The following is a 21889-nucleotide window of genomic DNA, read 5'->3' as shown; positions in this document are numbered from 1 at the left end:
GATTGCCTTTAGAAACCAAAATCTGGTGCTGGCTGTGTTCCCTGTTACTGGTGTGTCGCGATGCTGGGCCTTCTCAGCAGACAGAGCGAGATTTCTATCTATAGATCTCCACATCCCTATATGCAGAGTCCTTCCCTGCCTGTCCTGGGGGTCTGGCTGGATTCCCTGAAGTAGCAGGCCTGGGAGTGGGGAGGGCAGAGAGGCAGGGGGCTCCTGGGTGCACTCCATGACCCTCTCCTTCCTGCATTCCTCGCTGGGGGCTGAGTCCCTTGGCCCCTTGGAGTCCTCTGGCGGGCGCACACGGCTGCCGCAGGAGCCACCTCTGCTGGGGTCCGCATTCCCACCGCTTCAGCCCACCCCCATCCTCCCTTCACAGCCCAGGCCCTCCCCTTCCTCAGGCCGGTCCTCTCAAGTTCCTCTTCTGGGCCAGAGGCTGCTCTGTAGGCTGCCCCCCGCCCCGCCGCCCTGCCGCCCCCCGCCCCGCCCCGCTGCCCTTTCCGCATCTCACACACACACCCTGGCGAGGACCAGCAGCCTGTCTGCACTGCTTGGTCTCCAGCACTGCCCACAGGCCCTTCCCCATCTGTCCACAGCTGTCCTGTCTTGCAGCCCCCCGCCCCCTTTCCCATTCTGCCCATGCTCCACCCTGCAGCCGTCTCCACGCCGCCCTCTCCTGCTCAGCACCCCCCCCCCCACGAGCCCTGTGGAGCCAGCCACCTCTCCCTGGGCCTGCGGAACTGGCCACATCTCCCTGGGCTGGCCGGGGGCTCGGGGTTGGGCTACTTTCTCCTGGTTCCCTCCCCGCCATCTAACACCCTCTTGCCCTCAAGGAAGGTCCAAAGCTCTCCCTGCCGCCTCTCCCACTCCCCTCCTCCAGCTAGTGCAGAGGGCAGGATTCCCACACCCACGTCCTGTCTCCTCCCCGCTTCTGCCTTTGACTCTGCACCAGGCTTCAGTACCCCCGCGCAGCACAGTGCTCCTGGCCCAGCGCTTCCTGCTCTTCCCCTCTAAGTCCGCCCCGCCCCCCCCACCCCCCCCACCCCGCCAGGTGAGGGAAGCCTTGGGACCTTTGAACACGCCCCCCCTTAGTCTAACAGCTGCCACGCAAGAGCCCCCGGGCTGGGCATGGAGCCCCAGAGCAGGCAGGATCGAAGGGGTGCCGGGGAGTGAGGTGCTGGCCAGCCACCCCCGAGGAGCGGCAGCCCCCGAGTTCTAGCGTCCGTGGGAAGCTTTAATGGCTTTGCACGAGGGTGCGGGGCGTAGTGAACCCGGGTGGGCGTGGGCCCGTGTCACCAGATGAACATGGGCTTGCCGTCGTCGTGCGCCAGCTGGCTGAGGCAGGAGAGCAGCAGCAGCGCGTCGCTGAGCATGCTGGGGTGCACGGTCTCCACCAGCACGCGCTGCAGGAAGTCCATGCTGTAGGAGCCGCCCTCCGAGGCCGCCAGCTCCGGCCTCTCGCGCAGGATGCCGTACGCGTTCACCAGCTGCTCCGTCAGCGCCGGGTGCACCCGCCCGTTGTAGCCCAGGCTCTGGAGCCGGTTCATGATGCTCACGTAACGCTGTGTGAGGGTCTGGCACAGCTCCTCGTCCAGCTTGTGGTCGCTGGGGTTCAAGGAGGCCTGAGGGGACAGCGGCCATCAGGTCCCTCTGCCCCGCGCAGGCACAGGGCAGGAGGGGGGCAGATGTGGCTGTGGGTGCGGGGGCTGCTGGGGGAAGGGGGCCTGGAGGTCCCAGGGAGAGGCTCTGGAGGGTCTAGGCTTAGGGGGACCCCAGGGGGTTGAGCTGCCGGGAGAGTTCCCCAGACTCCCTCCCCGTGGCCTGCTCCCCCCACCAGCAGGGACTCTGGAGCTGAGGCTATGAGCGGCCCACAGAGAGCTCGGCTGGGAGCCTGGGGCGTAGGAAAGAGGAGGGGTCCCGGCTGGCCCACACCCCTGGGGGCCTTTCCCAGGCACCCCGCTGGCTCCCTGCCCTGAGACCTCCCCAGCCTCTCCAGGTCGCTTCTCTGTCGCCCCGCGCTGCCTCCCCAGCACCCAGCACCTGTACCCCTCCTTCTGTGAGGCCCTGTCCTGCCCTCATGCGGAACTGACCACCCAGGCCCCGAGCCAAGCACCCTCCGTGTCGGCACCAGGGGGCCTGCTGCCCCTCTGCGACCCCTCCTGGGCACTGGCAGCAAGGAGGGGCCCCTGTGCCCCCCAACCAGGCCGTGACTGAGTCCTGTCCCGCAGCAGCTCACCAGGAAGCAGGAAGTCAGCGCCTCTCCACTCCCGCCATGGCCTCTTGGGCACATGACGTGCACACTGACTCGGGGCCCCTGCTCAGGAGGACCCACACCCAGCCAGTGCTCTGCTGTGGCCATCTTGAAGTTCTTATATAATTTTTGAACAAGGAGCCCTGTTTTCATTTGCACCGAGTCTTGGAAATGATGTAGCTATCACAGGCGTGGCCGTGCCCAGACCCCTGGAATGACAGGTCTGAAGTAGCTGGAGGGGGTCTCTCCCTGCCTGAGCCCCCCGCACTGGCCGCTGCCCCACCTTCCAGCCTTTCCCTGGATGCACACCAGGCTGGGTCCTGAGCGCCAGCTGGGTCCTCACCCCCTCCAGGAAAATCCTCTGCCCTCCCCTCTGGTCATGTGAACAGAGCACTCGGACGGCGGCTGGGCTCAGCTAAAGCAACCCCTGACCTCTCGCAGACGCACCCAGAGCCCCGTGCTCGGACTTTGGGTGCACACTTAGCAGCAGAACCAGCCTGGCTCCTGGACTCGAGGCTCCTCTCGGCTGCTAAGCCTTCTTCTCCCTTTGCCTGTTACCGTGCCCCGTGTCGGCCAAACTGAGCGAGCACGTGACTCTTCACGCTGAATGCCTCAGAGCGGGGTGGGGGGCGCACAGCTTTAAGCCTCGGCCCCCTGGGGATGTCAGGACCCATCCTGTACTCACCCTGGGGCTGTGGCTGAGCGCTCCCTGGGTGCTGCACTGGGGGCTTGGAGCTCCAGAGTGGAGCTGAAGTCGGCAGGGGGCCCACCGCACCCACCCCGCCAGAGCAGGGACAGAGGGGAGGAGTGCGGGTGCATTCACACAGACAAAGCCAGAGCTGCCCCAAAGAGGTGGCCCCTTGACCGCGGGGGGACGGGAGAGAAGTGAGTGAGAAGAGCAGGAAGGCACCCCACGGAAGCCAGGGAGCCGTGGGCATGGGTCCCCGCCACACCTTCCGGGCACTGAGAAGCAGGCAGGGCTGAGCAGAGTGTGGCTGAAGGCTCTGTCCTAATGGGTCAGAGATTTCTGGTCCATTGGCATTGTGGTTCTAAAAGATCATGCTGACCGTATAAGGAGATGGACAGAAGCACAAGAGAGGGTGAGGGTTCTGTCCATCCATCCCACAGATATTCTCAGCCGTCCCCTGCGTGGGGCACTGTCGCTGGTGATGGGATTCCCGTCCAAGCAAAGCCCTCTGGGTTTATAGTGATGAAAAGACAGAGCAGGAAGAAGCTGCCATGGGGAGCCTGGGGAGGGACGCTCTGCAGAGGAGGGGATGGCAGGGCTGGTGTCTGAGGGATGAGGACAACCGGAGCAAAGGGACCTCCGGGACAAGGAACAGTGTGCACAGCATGGAAGGTGCCAGGAGGCGGGGCACGGAGCAAGGGGCCCACGCGGGAGAGCCGGTTTCAGTGGCTGCTTCTGTCACCGTACTGGGGCTGAGCCTCCGTTTCCCTGCTATGACATGAGGGAAACCAGACTGCCTGGCAGCTATTTTGAAGATGAAAGGAAATGTCTCTAGGGGTGATGAGCACAGCATCTGGGCTGCTCTGCCACACCGCAAGGGGCCCCCAGTTCCGCAGGACACATTAGTGGGCAGAATTGTGTTTCAAAGGAATAGAGGAGAGAGAGGCTCTCCCAGGATGTAGGAGCCAGAGTACGGGGGAGTGCGGGGGAGGGGGGGACACACAGCCAGGCCAACCCAGTCCGGCGCTCACACACCCTCACAGCGTGAATCACCCCCCCAACCTCTAGCATAAATGTCTTTTGTTACTTATCGAAGGCCTCCCAGGCGCCGGTGAGCTCCCCGAGGGCAGAGACTGTCTGCTTGGCATGAACTTGGCAGGCGCTGAATGCCCCATAGTGGGAGTGACTAGATGGAGGGGAAGGGCAGCTCTGGGGCAGGAAGGTGCCGCAGGTTGGCCCGGGGGTAGTTAAGTGTAGGTGCAGATGTGTCCATGGGAAACATCCTTAGAGAAGGATCAGCGGGGGACCTGGTGTTGGATCAGCGGTGGAGGAGGGAACAGGTGTGACCAAACACGCACGCACCTCGGAGGGACGGAGCCCCGGGGCGCACCACCCAGTCCTCCATTCCGACACTGGCCACGTGCTCAGGGACAGGGAGGTGGCAGCAAGTGTAACGGAGTCGTGTGGTTCAGCCGTCGTCCTCGGAGCAGAGGGCAAGCGCTCAGACACCCGCACTACCAAGGCGGCGGAAGGGCCGTCGGATGCTGGAGACGGGAGACGCGCACCGACGGACGCCGCGGTTCGGGAGGGCAGCGCCGCAGCTGGCGAACTACGCGCACCTACCTGCACAGCCGCCCACCTGGGGCGAGGCCGCGGGAGGCGGGCGGGGGGGGCGACGCCCCGGGGCGCTGCGGGGGGGGGCGACGCCCCGGGGCGCTGCGGGGGGGCCGCCTCTCCGCGGCCGCGCGCAAACCTCCGCGCCCTCTCCCTCCGCCAGGGTCCGCCCGGCTTTGGCTCCCGACGCTCCGCTGGTGGAAAACTGGCGTATCTGCCGGACTGGAGGCGCTTCTCCGCCCCGAGGGTATTTACCAGCGAGAGCCGTGAAGTGGGACCGCGTGAGCGCTCAGCCCGAGAGAGACGCAGGCCACGCGGACGCACGGACGGACCGACGGACTCCTAAGGCTCAGGAGGGACGGTCAGCAAGACCAGACGGGGCAAAGGGGCCGGACTGTCCCTTTCCCTGGAAGGGGGAAGCGCGGGGTGGGGGGGGGACCGCGCTCGCGCGGCCAGGCCTGACGTCATCACCCTCGAGCCAACCGGGTGAGGCTGCGGCTGCGGGCCCCGCCCCCGGCCGAGTCCCGGAGGGCCCCGACCCCCGACCTGCCGGGACTTGGACCGCAGGGTCCGGCGGAGAATTCGCTGCGTTTGCGTCCCGGCGCCCGGGCGTGTCCTCCGAGTCCTGAGCCGCCGCGAACGCCGTCCCGGGACGTAACACCACCGGGGAAGTGCGCTTCACCACCGGGATGCCTTCCCCGCACCTCGAGATGCGGGAACCGGGAGGGAAAACTCATGCGATCTTTTCAATGAAAGAGAAAATACATTCTTAGAAAGAAAAAAAAAACAATTTCTTCAAGGCTCGGAGGGCCCGCCCGGAGCTCTCCGTAAATGAGGACGAGGGAGAACTTCCCCACATGACGTGGCAGGTGCTGAGGGGGTCGTCGGGCTTCGCGGTGCCTCTTTCCAAAGCGCTTGTGCTTCTGCCCCCGGGGGGTGGGGCAGTGGTGAAGCGGAGGCCCAGGGGCGAGGTGCGCTCAGGTTTGGGGAGAGGCGGCAGCTGGGACCCGGGACCAACCTCTGTGCCCAGTTTCGGGTTCTCACCTAGCAAAGCCCCTGGTTACATCAGCTCGTGTGGCTTCTGTTCCCTGCAACCGAGACCTGGGACTTGAGAAGGTGAGAAGTCCGGACGCACAGCACACCTCACGCAGACGCGAAGCGTGTGTTCCTACCTAGTGGGAAGCATGATGAGGTTGTCCCATCGGCCGCTTCCTTTAAGTAGTGTACGATATGACTGTGTGCGCGGAAGGGCCAACATGATACACAGGCCGTGAGAACCAGACCAACGGTTTGGCACCTGGAAACAAACCGTTGCGCAAAAACCAAAACCATGTGTGCAGGCCAGCGAGTGGGGCCCCAGAGAGCACCAGGGGCCCCGGGCCCTGGGTGGGGGGTACGCCACGAGGTACCCTCTCACGGGTGCGGCTGGGCTCCTGGTCTGCTAGGACTGGGACCCGAAAGGAAGGCTGAGAGCCACGCCCCCAGCAGAAGGCCTTTGCATCTGGGCAGAAGAGGTGACAGGTCTGGGCATTGGGACAACTTTTAGTTGAGCTTAAAAGATGGCATAGGCCACTGAACCTTAAAGCAGATGGCCAGGGTCAGTGGAAATAGTCCACAAGTCCCCGTTCAGTGATGAGGCTCTGTTAGAGCTTGTCGGAGGCCAACTACACAGTGTCCACAAAGCCAGCGAGCCAGGACTGGAGCTCGGGTTTAGTGGGACAGCAGGTTGCCAGGACAGCAGGTTTCGTGGGTCTGGATAGAATCGAGGGATTCTAGCAACAACCAACGCCGGGTCCAACGTGCAGAAACACATGATGTTCGGAGGAAGGGAAACAGAAATCCGGGCAAAGTGGAACTGGGTGCTGGTAGGAGCCCGCAGTGGGCCAGCCAAGCTGGCGGGATGGGTGGCCGTGAGATCAGGAAGATCTCTAGGCTCCTCAGGTGGAACCAGACGCGTTCAGCCTGCTGTGGGCTCTTCGGAGGACGAGCCAGGCGGCGTCTGCCCAGCCCCCACAGCCTCTTTGCAGGTGGGCTCCGGTGGGGCCGCTCTCAGGAGCCTGGGTGCCAAGTGTGTGGCCCCCGGCAGCCCCGGTCATTGCCGAGGGAAGGAGATAGTTCTGACCACGTGAAAACGAAAAAGCCAACCCCAGGACACGCTGAGTCAAGGAAGAGGGAAGCTCAAACCTGAATACAAACAGGCTCCCTCACAGCCAGCGGGGACCGCGCACCAGCAGCCGGTGGGCCACTGTGCCCACGGGCTACACGCCAGGTCTGTAGTCTAGAGATAAAGACGCCGGAGAGAAGGCGGCCGGGAGCACAGAGGGCTGTTTTCCAAAGAAAGCCGGAATGGCCCTCCTCCCCCATCCTGGCCCGGGGTCCCACCCAGAGCTGGCGCGTTAGCAGGGGAGGGGCGCACTGTCCCTCCTTCTGGGACGCACTTCTGGGCATCCAGCCGAGCACAGCATCCCATGACTACTTCCTGTCCCACTGCCTTGGCGAGCTCCCGCGCGGGTGGCAAGGCAGACGTGCCCAAGCACCTTCGGGAAGCGTCGTGTTTCCTGTTCCTCCATGGAAGGAACGGCCTCAGGGACGGCACGCTAAGAATATACTGGAATGAGCGTGGCCTGCGGCCCCCAGCTGCCCACAGGTTGCGGGACCTGCCTCCCCTCTGCCACCATAGCGGCCCTTGAGGCTACCAGTGGGGCGGGGAAAGTGTCAGTTCGGCTAGTCTGGGGAGGGCCCCTGGGCGTGAGGGCTGGCCATCTGGAGGCCATCGCAGGGGCGAAGGAGGAGAGGGCTGTCCCAACCGTGGTCAGGACCGTCCTCTGCCCTATCCTCTGGGGAGGCCACGAGGCCAAGGCCACAGGTTCCTGACACCAGATGCCCTGGACACCCTCAGGCCACTCGGACTGAATGCCAGGCTTCCTCCATTCCAGGGGGGCCTGGGATTCTGATGTCTTGCCCGGGTTGGAGTCTAGGGCCCCCCAGCAGCTCCTCCAAGGCCAGCATGCACCCCATCCCTGACAGGTGAGGGGGCAGGTCCTCTGAGTGAGAGGTGGGAGCCACACACCTGGATGATCTTCTCTGGAATGTTGGAGACAGTGAAGCCGTAGAGCCGCACACGCTCCGGGAAGATGCTGGACAGGATTCTGCGGTCCAGCTGGAAGGCGATCTCCCCCACCAGCCTCTCCCAGGCTAGCTGCTTTGACTCTGGGACAGCAAGGGGAGAAGGACTGGTCAGTGGCCATGGTCAGCAGCATAGGCTAGTGCCAGGGAGGTCTGTAAGGGCATCAGGCATCAGGGGAGACCACCCCCCTCATGCTGAACTTGTGTCACTGACCTCGGGGGCTGTCCGGGAACTTGCTGGCCTTTCGATGGGCCATCTTCCGTTCCAGCTCTAGGATGCTTTTCCGAGATGTCTCCATGCCACGTGGACCCCGGGCATCGCTGACTGTAGCCGGGGAGGACGAGGTTCGGGGCGGGGAGTGGGGATTTCGTGGAGGGGAGTGGGGTGTGGGCAAGGGCTGGGCGGGAGGGTGGTGTCCCCGGGTGGGAGACTGGGGGGGGCACTGGACAACGTGGGTGGTGCTCGAGGGAGTGTAGTTGGCGGTGGGTTGCGGGGCGGGAGTAGGGGGAGGGGCGAGGACTGCGGCAGTGGGAGGCGCGGCTGGGGTCGTGGCGACGGATGCAGGAACCGCTTGTCCCCGAGGGGCACTGGGCTGGGGCTGGGCATCTGAGCTGCTGTAGGAGAAGGTGGTCATGGGGTCAGGCGTGCCCCTGGTCCCGATAGGGGTGGAGGCCTGGATGGGTGAACCCACAAACGTCATGCTGAAGGGCTCCAGGTCCTGGGTCGGCTGGGGATGCTCAGTGGAGATTGGGACTAGTGACGTGGTGGGGCAGAAAGGAGAGAAGGATCAGAGCAGGACCAAGGACTGGCCTGGCAGTGGGGAGGGGGGCTGTGGTCCCTCCCCGAGCCAGTTACCTTTCGGGGTGGCGACAGGCCCTGCTCCAGCCGAGGGATGGGGTCCGGAAGGGTAACCCCGGAGCGGATCTGACAGCACCAGATTGCCCATGGGGTTGGCCAAAAGGTTCTGAGAGACACCTAGAGGGGCGGCTGCGGAGGTGAGGAGGGGGCTGCTCAGAGAGACGGCCACTGCGCCTGTCATTGGGGCCATCAGGGCACTGCTTGGAGTCAGGGGGCCAGTTGAGGGCAGGCCCAGGGAGCTGGTCAGCGTGCCCCCCGGGGACACCGCCATGGGGCCCGTCAGGTGGCTGCTCGGAGTCAGGGGGCCAGTTGAGGGCAGGCCCAGGGAGCTGGTCAGCGTGCCCCCCGGGGACACCGCCATGGGGCCGGTCAGGTGGCTGCTCGGAGTCAGGGGGCCAGTTGAGGGCAGGCCCAGGGAGCTGGTCAGCGTGCCCCCCGGGGACACCGCCATGGGGCCGGTCAGGAGGCTGGTAAGCGTGCCGCTCTGTGGCAGAGAGCCCGGGCCAGGCAGCAGGGGGCTGAGGGGGCCGGTCAGGGGGTTGGCGGCTGGGCGTGCCGTGGCGCCGGGCTGCGGGCTGTTTAGCATGTCGGCCAGGGGTGCCAGAGTCATGATCCCCACTTCATCCAGGAGAGGCTCGTTTGCTGCTGCCGGGGACGGGGGCAGGAACACACCTGGGGGACACAGAGAAAACACTGAGACCCACCCCAGGCGGGCTCTTCGAGGAAGGGGCCTGGGCCCAGGTGCCGTCTCCCTCTGCGGAGCGGACCGACCCTGAGCCTCTTCTCCCAGCGGCCCAGACGATGGTCCTTTCCCTTTGGGAGCGGTCTGTGGGGCGCCTCGGCAGATCCCCCATGTGGGTCCGGCCCTTTGTCCACATCTTCTGAAGGTGTCTTGCTCCTCCGGGCCCACTTCTCTGAACACCCACCTGCCACCAAGCCAGAGGGCCCTTCCCCAGCTGCCCACGGTCTCCTGGTGGCTGGTCCCCCAGGCTGCCCCGCTGCCCCGTCCATCCCCCGGCAGGGAGCAGTGGGTCCCGGCCTCCTGTCCACTGCTGCTGTGGGGACAGCCTCACATCCCGGGTGCTGGGCCCTTGGGGCCCTCACGCTCCAGTCCCTGTGTAGGCGGAGAGCCCAGAGAGGCCGTTTCCTTGGGGACCTGAGGTCAGTGCCCTTGAATGACCTCTGTTGTGGGGGAGAAGGCTCCTGGGGGCGCAGAAGCTGGGGGGAGGGTGCAGGGAAGGTTTTAACTGAAAACTGCTACCAAGAGCCATTAGCTCAGGGTAGAGAACAGGGAACGAGCCACGATTAGAAACGCGGTTGTCCCGTCCCCCGCGGGTGGTCGCAGTACAGAGCTCCGTGTTGCCTTGAAGACTTTCTAGATCAGGGGTCGAGAACCTTTCCTATCAAGGGCTGGTGGTAAATATTCCGGGTTTTGCAGGCCCCCCGGTCTCTGTGCTGACACTCGGCCGGGCCAGGGACTGGTAAAGCGGCTGCAGACAATGCGGAGACAAACGTGGATCTGTGGCAACAAAACTCAATTCAGAGATACTGATGTCTGAATTTCGTGGACTTTTGGCATGTCCGGAAATAGCATTCTTTTGATTTTGTTTCAACCATTAAAAATGTAAAATCCGGGGCGTTTGTAAAAATGTAAAATCCGGGGCGTCTGGGTGGCTCAGTGAGTAAGCATCTGCCTTCAGCTCGGGTCAGGATCTCTGGGTCCTGGGATTGAGCCCCGCATCAGGCTCTCTGCTCAGTGGGGAGCCTGCTTCCCCCTCTCTCTGCCTGTCTCTGCCTGCTTGTGCTGTCTCCCTCTGTCGAATAAATGAGTAAAATCGTAAAAAAAAAAAAAAAAAAAAAAGTAAACTCCGTTCTTAGCTGCAGGACCTCGTACCCAGAGGTGGCGGCCTTGTCTGGCCTCCCTGTCCTCCTGGACCGCCTCCAGCACAACCCTTCTCTCTGAGACCCTCGCTCAGGGTGGTGGCCCGGGGTCCCGCAGGCGCCTCTCTTCCCTGAGCCTCTTCCAACCCTTGAGCAATCGAATTGATTCCAATTTTCCCCATGACAAATAATTCTACTACACAAATCTTTTTTATTAGGTTTTAAATGTGAATTCCAGCGTCGTCAACACGGACCGCAAGATGAGTTTCAGGGCTCGCTGTAGTGATTCGACACTTGTAGGCATCACCTGGAGCTCATCAGGACAGGTGCACGCCGTAATCCCCACCACCTGTCCCCCGCCCCGGCGCCCCCCAGTGTGTTCTCGAGTTCAGATTGTGTTTCCTGGTTTGCCTTTCTCTTTCTTTCTTTCCTTCTTTTTCCATTTGCTTGTTTGTTTCTTAAATTCCACAAATGAGTGAAATCATATGGTATTTGTCTTTCTCTGACTTATTTTGCTTAGCATAATACTCTCTACAGTTCCATCACATTGTTGCAAATGGCAAGATTTCGTTTTTTTATGCCTGAGTAATATTCCACTGTGTGTGTGTGTGTGTGTGTGTGTGTGTGTGAGAGAGAGAGAGAGAGAGAGAGAGAGAGACATCTTCATCCGTTTACCTGTCCACGAACACGTGGGCTGCTTCCATATCTTTGCCATCGTAGATAATGCTGTTACAAGCCTGGGGGGCATGTATTTCTTCGAATGAGTGTTTTTGTATTCTTTGGATAAATACCCAGTAGTGCGATTGCTGGGTCGTGGGGTAGCTCTACTTTAAACTTTCTGAGGACCCTCCATGCTGTTTTCCAGAGCGGCCGCACCAGCTCGCGTTCCCACCCACAGTGTAGGGGGCTCCCCTTCCTCCGCGTCCTCGCCGGCACCTGTTGTTTACTGTGTTGTTGACTTTAGCCCTTCTGACTGTTGTGAGGCGGTATCTCAGTGTGGTTCTGATCTGTATTTCCCTGAAGATGAGTGAAGTTGACTACATAACTCTTTATTACTGGTTTTCCCCGAAAACAGACATTCCAGTGGTCCTTAACACATGGCTAAATCTACCCTCCTTGAGACGCCCAGAAACATCCCTACATTCCTTCGGAAGTCTCCAGGCTTGTTGCTTAAATCTATGCCCGTGAGACACCCTATAGAATGTGTGGCAAGATGTCTTGAAACTTAATTTTTTTTTAAGATTTTTTTTATTTGAGAGAGAGACAGCAGAAGATGAGTGAAGGGCATGGGGAGAGGCGGCCTCCAGCGGAGCAGGGAGCTGGACATGGCGCTCCATCCCAGTACCCGGAGACCATGACCTGAGCGGAAGGCAGACGCTTAATCAACTGATCCAACCAGGTTCCCCAAGAAAACTGCAAACATTTTTGAAAGGAATTAAAGATCTAAGTAAATGGGAGAGAATCCCATGGACAATAATACTCCCCAAGTTCACTGGCAGAGTCAGTGCAATCTGTCAGAATCCAGACTGACTTCTTTGTAGGGACTGACAAGTCGATCCCCAAATTCACAACAAATTGCAAGGGACCCAGAATGGCCAAAGGCACATTTTAAAAGCAAGAAGCCATTGTTACAGGTGTCACTTAGTCACCCTGCACTTCTCCCCCTTATACTACCTAAGAAAAAAAAGAGACAGAGAGAGAAGAGAGCAAGGAAGGAAGGAAGGAGAAGTTCAAGGACTCAGTTTCAGATTTCAGATTTCAGAATTTACTACAAAGCTACAGCAATCGAGATTATGCGGCGCCGGCATAGTGAGCAGCATATAGGTCTATGGAATGATAGAGGGAGCCCAGAAATAAACCCATGTATCTGTGGTCTGATTTTCAACAAGGGGGCCAAGAGAATTCAATGAAGGAAAGAATAATCTTTTCAAAAAATGGTGAGGGGACTACTGGAATCCATGTGTAAAAGAATGAAGTTGGACACTTGCCTCACAACATACACAAAAGTTGAATGGATCAAAGGCCTACATGTAAGAACTAAAACTGTAAAATTCTTAGAAGAAAACATTGGGGAAAATTTTCATGACCCTGGATTTGGCCATGTATTCTTAGATGTGGCCCCAAAACTGTGAGCAACAAAAGAAATACATTTTACATCAAATGTAAAAGCTTCTGTGTCTCAAAGGACACCATCAAGGAAGTAAAAAGGCAACCCGTGGAATGGGAGAAGGCGTTCACGAGTCACACATTAGGTACGAGACATATAAACAGAATCCTTCAAGAACTCTTACAACTCAATAATAAAAAAATTAGTTTCCCAACTTAAAAATGGTCAAAGGACATGAACAGGCATTCTCAAAGATGATATACAAATGGCCAATTAGCAGAGAAAAGATGCTCAGCCTTATTATGCATCAGGGAAAGGCAAATCAGAACCACTTCACACTCACTGGGATGGCTATAAAAAAAATCAGATAATAAGTATGGGTAAGGATATGGAGAAATTGGAACACTCGCACATTGCTGGTGGGAATGAACAAGAGAGAGCGACCTTGAGAAACAACCTGACAGTTCCTCAAACAGTTACACGTATAGTCACCATATAACCCAGCAATTCTACTCTTAGATACACACCCATGAGAAATGGAAACATAAATCCACCCAAAAACTCATATATGGATGTTTATAGCAGTGTTACTCATAATGACCCCAAAGAGGAAACCTCCCTAGAGTCCTTCGGCTGCTGAATGAATCAACAAAATGTGGCCTATCCGTGAATGAAATATTATTCATCCGTGAAACAACAGCAAACAACGAATACGAGCTGGAAATCCTGACTCACTCTATAGCGTGGGCAACCCTGAACTGTGCAGGGTGGAGGAAACCAGACCCAAAAGCCACATATATATGATCTCCTGTGTAAGAAATATCCAGAAGAGGCAAATCTGTAAAGACAGAAAGTAGACAAATGGCTGCTGAGAGTTGTGGAGGGTTAGGTGGTAGGAGTATCATAGCGGAAGGGTTTCCTTCTGGGGCAATGGAAATGTTCTAAGATCTTGGTGATCTTTGTACAAACCCGTGGGTATATGAACAACTATTGAATCGCACACTTTAAATGGGTGAATTGCATGGTATGTGAATTACATCCCAATAAAGTTGTTATTTTAAAAATGATTCATTGGGGTCACAGGCATTTAGGTTTGCAAGAAAAACATTCATGGTTCAGGAGCCGATTAAATGCACCCACAGATCACGGAGGAGCGGATGTCCCGCTGCTCAGGGCCACGACTGTTGTGGCTGCAGCCACAGACACGGGCTTCATAGGGTTTGCAACCCATCGGGGTCACCAATGAGAATCCCAGGAGCCACCTGGCAGAAATATCTGATGAGTTTGGGGAGCACCAGTAACACTGAAGCCATGATGTGAGCCAGGGGTCCGCAACTGGCCGCTGTTTGAGAGATTTCCATCTCAAACACCATCTGATTTCACTCATGGGTGGAATTAAGAAACAAAACAAATGAGCAAAAGCAAAAAGAACGAGAAAGGCAAACCGACAAGCAGACTGTTAAGGGTAGAGACCCCCCTGGTGGTGACACAGGGCAGGTGGGTGGGGAATGGGCTCAGGAGGGGATGGGGGTTAAGGGGTGCACCTGTTGTGAGGAGCACAGGGGTTGTGTGGAAGTGTGGAATCCGTGCGCTGTGCACCTGAGCCTAACAGGACACCGTATGCCAAGTACTGGCCTCTAAATAAAAACTAGACATTTGGGGCGCCTGGGTGGCTCAGTGGGTTAAAGCCTCTGCCTTCAGCTCTGGTCATGATCCCAGAGTCCTGGGAGCGAGCCCCACATCGGGCCCCCTGCTCAGCCCCCCGCTCCCCCCGTCTGCCTCTCTGCCTACTTGTGATCTGTCTGTCAAATAAATAAATAGAATCTTAAAAAAAAAAGCCAGTAGATGTTTCTGTCCCACATCTTTGTACTCTAACGCAAAATGTACCTGTGATGTTTACTCTTCTTAAAATTTCTATTTAATTGGTTGATTTTTAAAAATCCATAGAGAGAGCACCACGCACCCATGCAGGGAGGGGCAGAGGGAAAGACTCTCCAGGGCACTCGTCCCTGAGCAGAGCACCACGCAGATCCCACCACCAGAGACCACACCTTAGCAGAAACCAAGAGTCTGAGGGTGACTGACTGAGCCACTCAGAGGCTCCTGATGGATTTTTTTTTTTTTTTTTTTTTTTTAGATTTTATTTATTTGAGAGAGCGGGAGAGCAGGAGTGGGAGGGGCAGGAGCAGGAGAAGCAGAGAGCCCGATGCGGCTCCGTCCCAGGACTGGGGGATCATGACCTGAGCCGGAGGCAGACGTCCAACCAACTGAGCCACCCAGGTCCTGAGGGATTTTGTTTTTTTAAGATTTTGTTTTTAATCTCTACATCCAACATGCGGCGTAAGCTCACAACCTCCAGACCAGTCACGTGCTCCACCCCTGGGCCAGCCAGCAGCCCCCTGCACCCCTTCGCAAATTGTATTTAATAGATTTAGATTTGTGGGGCGAACCCGTCCCAGGTTTGGGTGCGGGGTTAGAACCGTAAGGAGAGGTTTAGATTCACTGCGTTTCATCTATTTCACACGTAAGACTTATTTAGGGTCCGGGAAGTTTGTTACCTGGGACGATCCAAGTTAGACAACGTCTGACGCCCCCCACCCGCTCCTCCCAGCGGAAGCCCGAGCTCCGCGCCGCCGCCCCACTGGGGTCGCGGGTTCGGGGCGGGCGGACTGGGTGGCGGCGGGGGAGGGGCGGAAGGTCGCGGCACACCTGCCTCCCGCCCACTGTCAACCCTCGGGCCTCCGACCCCGCCCACCGCCGCTGTCCTCCCCCTCGGGCCCCGCCCCCGGCCTGCCGACCCCGCCTCCGACCCCGCCCTCTGCCTCCGGCCCCGCCCGCCGCCGCAGCCCTCCTCCACGGGCCCCGCCCCGCCCCGCCCACCGCCCCCGGCCCTCCAGCCTCGGACCCCGCCCCCAGCGTGCCGGAGTCCGCGGCGGGGGCGGGGCTGGCGTGGGGGCGGGGCCGGAGCCGGGGCTGAGACTTTCGACGCGGGAGAACGGGGAGGGCGGCTGGGCCCGCAGACGGGCGGCCGGCGAGCGCAGGGGCTCTAGACGGTGCTCGGACGGTTCCAAGGGGGCTGAGGCGGCGGGAAGGGGGAAAGAGCGAGGGGGCTGATGACAGGCCCTGATGACAGGCTGGCGGGTCCCGAGGGGCGACAGGTCCTGGGAGGACGGTCTGGGATGCTGAGCGTCCGCTCCTGGGGACCCTGGTCCTGAGGGAGGGTGAGCAGGGTTTCGGGGGCCTGGCTGGGCTCCTAGGGAGGACGGAGGGGTCCTGGGGTGAGGGGTGGCGGGCGGTGGGAGAAGGCCCTGAGAGGGAAGGCAGCCCCTGGTTTGGCAGGGCCCTTCTGGACACCCGAACTAGGCCGCTCCCTGCCTCCGGAAGCTTCCAGCAGCCTGCATCCCCGAGAGAGGACGGCAGGGCGGCAGGCCGTGGGGGCGGGGGCGGCCCTAGGTGGAGGGGAAGTGGGGGTGGGTCCAGGTAGGAAGAGCAAGAGAGCCCTTCCCCGGCCCCCAGCCCCGCCCCACAGCCTTTCCCGGCCCTATGGCCTGTCTGGGCCTTAAAACGTCTGTGTGGACCCGCCTCGCCTGACCAGTGGGGCAGGAGCCGCCCCTGTTCTAGTCACCTGAGCACCGGCGGGGCCTCATTCCGTCTGTCCTCGCACTGCCCTGACTTCCCATCCAGGCCGGCTCACCCCAGGGGGGAGGGTGAGAGCAGGAGGCCATCCTAATCCCGTCCTGGCTCTTCGCTGGGGCCAAGGCCTGAACCGCTCAGCCCCTGTCTGTTGCCTGCCATCCTGAGCCCACAGCTGCAGTGTCGTGGCCCCCTGCTCCGATGACCCACGCTGCCCTGCTCAGAACGACATGCCAAGCTGTGCACACCGGCATGCCGGAATGCCGCTTCTCTCCCCATCAGCAGCTCCGTTTCCCCCGCCCCTGTCCCCAGCAAGTGCTCCTGGGGCAGGTTGGGGCCGCTGCCTTTAGGATCCACAGATGCCCCCAGCCCCGGAGCTCCCTACGCAGCCAGACAGAGGGACCAGGCTCCCCCTCAGTTCTTCCGTCGTGCTCACTGTTTCAGACCTTCCTCGTCTTGGCTTGCAGACAATGCCATTTTTACAAGGACAATCGAAGCCATGGTTCTGGAGCTTTCTCGGCCTCCTGCCCTCGTCCCGTCCAGGGCAGGGGATGAGCCGTCCTCCTCCCCTCTGGGAAGTGCCCCATTCTCTTCGGCACCTTCCTGCGCTGTTCTGGCTTCTTCCTCCGGGTAACAAACTCCCGTCTCTGCGTCTCTGCCTTGTCTCTCTCTCTCTCTCTCTCTCTCTCTCTCAGCTTGGCTGCGAAACTTGTCCAGCCACCGCCCGCCCGCGGCCAGGCCCCTCCGCTCCCGTTCCCTCCGGCCGCCTCGCTCTTGGCGCACGGTGTGGGCCTCTTGTGTCTGTACTGGGGTTCAAGTCTAAGCAGGCTCATTCCCACCGGGTCCTCAGAGGCCCCCCATGTCTTTAGCACGTTTCTTGCCTGACCTCCCCCCACCTGTTACTCTGCTGATGCTCTGTCCCCTCGAAGCTGTGCCTCCGAGACGTTGCACGTTGAGGTTTCCGCTCCGTGCATCTCTCCTGGGCTGGTTCTGCTGCCCCTTCCAGCTGGCCTCACCCCTGCTGGGGCTTCAGCGATCAGCTCTCTTGAACCGTCTCCCTCTGGCCCTGCCGTCTCCCAGAGAGTCAGATTTGTGGTTGCTCCTGAAGGTGTCCCACGCGTTCCCAGCCGGGCGGTCCCGTGCTGCTCAGGGGTACCCACCAGCCCAGGCTGTGTTTGCTTCTACGGACCTTCTGCGAGGGGTGGGGTGGGGCAGAGCTAGGAACCCCTGGGTTTTGGAGGACACAGAGCACAGGGGATCCCAGGAAGAGGAACTGGGGGTTGCGTTCACAAGCGCAGATCAAGAACCTCATTCCATGGGGCGCCTGGGTGGCTCAGTGGGTTAAAGCCTCTGCCTTCGGCTCAGGTTGTGATCTCAGGGTCCTGGGATCAAGCTCTGCATCGGGCTCTCTGCTCGGCAGGGAGCCTGCTTCCTCCTCTCTCTCTGCCTACTTGTGATCTGTCTGTCAAATAAATAAATTAAAAAAATATTAAAAAAAAAAAAGAACCCCATTCCAGGAGGAAGGCAAGTCACAAGGAGTGGGCAGGGGAGCAGGCAGAATGAAATTCCCGTGAGGCCACGGCGGGGAGCTCCCTGGCCAGGCAAGCGGATGGAGACCTGCAGTCTCAGGGGGTCCCAGCCCCCGTGACGTGGCCACCTCTGCTGGAACCCCCTCTTCATCCTTCATGTCCAAGCTCTTTGTTTTCTTGAATGACTCAAGTTGATTTCTTGCCGCTCCTTGTCCCCCCCGCCTCACACCCGGATGACGGCAAGAGCTCCCCGGCTCCCTGCCTCACCCTGGTCTCCTTCGGGTCCCTTTCCCACCGCGGCCGAAGCACAGACGCAGCCACTCTGCCAGGAGCTGCCGGGCACTGCTGCGTCCAGGAGCCTGGGCCCCGTTGTCCTTACTCATCTGACCTCTGCTGACCCTGCTACGCGTTTACCTTCACGGCGCTGCCAGCCCCGCGCTCAAGGGTGCAACCACACAGACCCTCATACGGGGCACACACACTCACGCTCACACGCGGGCACACACGCTCACGCCCACTCTTGGTACAGACACAAACTCTCATGGGCACACACACTCACTTGCAGGTAGACACACTCACAAGCACACACGCACACTCACGGGCACACACGCACACTCACGCAGCCTGGGCTTTAACCACACTCTGGTTTCACATTTGCGCAGGCCCCTGGCCCTGCCCTTTGCGTGAGCTGCCACTAGTCCTGGAGGGCCCTCCTGTCGCGTGGGGCTCGCCCTCCTAACCCCCTAAGCCAGGACCTTCAGGAGGTGGTCCAAGGGTTCTTTTAAGAATCAAGCTCTAGGGGTGCCTGGGGCGCTCAGTGGGTTAAGGCCTCTGCTTTCTGCTGGGGCTGTGATCCCGGGGTCCTGGGATCGAGCTCCGCATCGGGCTCTCTGCTCAGCAGGGAGCCTGCTTCCTCCTCTCTCTCTGCCTCTCTGCCTGCTTGTGATCTCTGTCTGCCAAATAAATAAATAAAATCTTAAAAAAAAAAAGAATCAAGCTCTAGGCTTACTTTTTTCTTAAACTTTGGGGTTTCTTATATTTTGCTCCTCCCCTTGTCTTTACTTTGCCTGCTGTGCCATCATTGCAGGGAAGCCGACGGGAAGGGATCCGAGGTGGCAGGCTTCCAGGGGAAGGGGAAGGGGCTCCGAGCCAGAAGCTGGACTGTCGGGGCAGGAGCACACACCGGACGGGGTCTAGCGTCCCATTGGAGGGGCCAGGTCTTGGTCAGAAACACTGTGGTTGGGACTGAGCTGAGTGCAGGGTGGCTGGGGCTCCCCGTGAAGGGAGCTGCACTTCTGGTGTGGCGGGCGAGAGTGGCGGGCGGGCAGCGGGGGGAGGGCAGGCCTGGGCCAGCCTGGGAGCGCTGGGCCCTGAGGGGATGCGGGGTCCGACGCTGGTGCTCTCAGGACGCAGAAAGAGGGGGACTGTCAGTCCCGAAGTCCGTGCAGAGGTGTAGGGGATGCGGCACTTGGAAAGCCGCCCGTGACCTTGCTAGAGCCACTACCACTCAGTGTCGGGGTCCGCCGCTGGGCTCCAGAGGCCTCGTGGGCAGAGAAAAGCCGAGGCCTCCTCTCAGGGAACACGGGTGGTTCCAGGCCTGCCTGGGGCCGCAGGGGCCAGGGACAGGAACAGAGGGCACAGGGGGGTTGCTGCAGGGAGGGAGCCTGTGGTGTCACAGCTGCAGGGCTCTGTCACCGGCTCAGCACCTGTGTCCCCTTCGCTGATGCGCTGTCAGCCGCCGACCCCTACGGCGCACCCTGGGCGGTGGCCGCTGCCAGAGTCTCCCCCTGTTGTCTTCAGCCCCGGCTTCCGCCCTTCCCACAGCCCCTGTTCCTATCACAGCCCCCAGCGGCTCCGCGTTCCCCGGGAGCCGTCCTGGCTCGGTCCCCACACGCACCCCGTGGCTCCTCTGCCTCTTCCCTGTCACCCCCGCCCCCCGCCGGGAGAGGTTCTGCGGTCCCAGGCCTCGGTCACATACTCATGGCTCCCAGACCTCAGCTCCTGTCCTGGACTCTGACCCTGGCCCCTGGACTTGGGCTGTCATTTGCCTCCGGGCCACCCCCGGGCACAGAGGAATGGGGGTGCTGCGGGGGAGGGCGGAAGGCAAGGGAGGCCGACGGGGCAGCGCAGTGGACCCGCTAGGGTAGCACACTTGGATTCCAGAGCTGGGACACTCACAGTCGTTGGGGCTGCTTGGAAGTCCGGCGGAGGGGCGAGGAGTGGCGGGGCTCTGACCGCGGACCACTGGGGCAGGCGGCACTTCCATCCCGCGGCCTGCGTGCGTGTCCTCCCTCCCCTTCTAGGGCCCGCTGTCCCAGCCCCGTGCCACTGTCTGTGCCCTCTCTCCGGGGCTTCCCGAGACCCCGCCCGCCCCCTCGCCGTCTTACAGTTTCCCCGGCGTTGAGGGGGGCTGGTCGCCGCCTCGCCGAGCCCCGAGCTGAACCCGCTGATGGCCAGGCCGCCTGCTTGGGTCTTGATGGCCGACTTGAGCTCGTGGTTCTCCCGAATGAGCTGCACCAGCTTCTTGAGCTCCTGGTTCTCCCTCACCAGCCTCTCGATCTGGTGCCGAAGCCCCTCATAATTGGTGAGTAGAGACATGCCCCGGGGCGGCGGGACAGGTGGCGCCCGAGGGAGGGCGCCGCGCCTGGAGGCTGCCCAGGGCCCCGGGCCGTGCCCGGGTTGGAGGAGGCCGCCGGACTTTGCAAGTTACAAGGCGGGCCCAGTGCTCTGGGTATTGTGAGGTCAGAGGCTGTGCCTCCTCCTAGCCCCTGCTCTCCATGCCTCCGGGCTGTGCCCTGGCCCTCCCTAGCTGGAATGCACGGACCCTTCCTCTGTCAGGCCACCTTCAACCTGCCGGTGTCTGCTCTGTCCAGCTTCCTGCAGCCCAGCAAGCTCACCTCTGTCTCCAGCCTCCCCTGTGGCCATGCCATCCCCACGGCACTCCCCCTGCCCACTGTGCCCGGAGCTGCCAGGGCTGCTGTGAGCCTGGGGGTTGGGCACCGCCCCAGCAGCCAGCAGCAGGCCCAAGTGCATGGCAGGATAGGTGGCCAGTGCAGAAATCTAGAAAGAAAGCTCATCGCCCACCTTCCTGGCCAGGGGGCCCTTTCCTGGGAGGTCGGGCACGCCTGGGTTAAGCCTGTCAGCCTTCTCCTGGGGACATTCTACCTTGCATACCTGGACAGTGGCCAGACTTTCTTCCAACCCTAGTGCTCAAAGCCTTTAACTGCTGGTCCAGGGGCTCCCTTGTCCCAGCATCTGGCTCCCCATAGCTTAGATTTGCCAGTTCTGGTGACTCAGGCTCCCCTAGTCCAAGTCCCCCGTGGCAGCCCTCTGCACCCCCACCCCTGTTCTCTGACTTCCTGAATTTTCCAGACTGTGGGCCTTAGAGCACCCACGACGTGCCCCTCGTCAGACTGTCAGGTTCCGAGAATTCGGACCTGTGTGTCTGCGCTGTGCCCCTCGTTAAGAGCTGTCTATGTGGAGATCTCGGCAGGCCTGACCTTGGCAGTCCAGTGAGGCGGAGTCCCAGGCATCACCCCTGGCTCAGAGAGGACAGTGAGACCCAGGTCGAGGTCAAGGGTGCGCTCCTGACAGGTGCGGTGCGGACGGGTTTGCAGCATTCCGCTGGGACCTCACAATGGGGCCGCCCCCACCCTCTGCCGAGGCCCTAGACCCTAATCCTGGCAGAGTCACCTGGGCCCTGGGGGCCGGCCCGCAGCCCTTCACCCCTCTCTGCTGTTTACAGGCCCTCTTCCCGCGTGGGAAAACGCGCCTCCCATGGCCTTCTGGTCACCTGGAACACCCAGTGTGGCCTCCCTGTTGGGCTCCCTGGGGTTCGTGCATCCGGGCTGGTTGAACTGAGCAGTGTGGATGGGTGCGCACATGCTCGGTCACACACTGGCTCAGACACTGCTGTGGAAGTATTTTGTAGAAGGATTAACACCTACAGTTGTGGATTGTAAGTCGAGGTCGTCACCTTCAGTCACGGGGGGACCTCGTCTCAGCAGGTGAAGGTTTTCAGAGCAGAAAGCCAGGGTTTTCCAGGGAAGGGGGTGGTGGCCTCGGGGCTGTCCTGGAGACCAGCCTGAGTGTCCAGGCTGCTGGCCTGGGATATGGGCAACGTTAAGATTCCGTTCCTTAAAATAAATGTCTACACGCGCAAGAAATCTGACTGACGTGCCCCGTGGGTACCAGCACGTCTGTC

General features: G+C 60.5%; 1 protein-coding gene across 2 annotated transcripts; it reads right to left on the bottom strand.

Annotated features, from left to right (window-relative positions):
- Positions 1–1212: 1212 nt before the first annotated feature.
- Positions 1213–21278, bottom strand: SPATC1 (spermatogenesis and centriole associated 1). 2 transcript variants are annotated; one of them, XM_032315872.1, is made up of 6 exons: positions 21186–21278; positions 20073–20244; positions 8533–9207; positions 7891–8430; positions 7621–7760; positions 1269–1619 (listed from the first exon to the last, which is right to left on the bottom strand). In XM_032315872.1, the coding sequence occupies exons 1-6, from the start codon at positions 21216–21218 to the stop codon at positions 1290–1292; spliced, it is 1890 nt and encodes a 629-aa protein (XP_032171763.1). In that variant the 5' UTR covers positions 21219–21278; the 3' UTR covers positions 1269–1289. The 2 variants fall into 2 exon arrangements, with proteins under 2 accessions (XP_032171762.1, XP_032171763.1); XM_032315871.1 differs by lacking the exon at positions 21186–21278 and having other exon boundaries at positions 1213–1619; positions 20073–21111.
- Between the last annotated feature and the right edge of the window lie 611 nt (positions 21279–21889).

Source organism: Mustela erminea, chromosome 16, assembly GCF_009829155.1.
Source record: "Mustela erminea isolate mMusErm1 chromosome 16, mMusErm1.Pri, whole genome shotgun sequence".
In the NCBI taxonomy this organism is placed as follows: Eukaryota; Metazoa; Chordata; class Mammalia; order Carnivora; family Mustelidae; genus Mustela; species Mustela erminea.
Note: the sequence above shows the minus strand (reverse complement) of the source record. Positions and strands in the feature narration are given on the sequence as shown.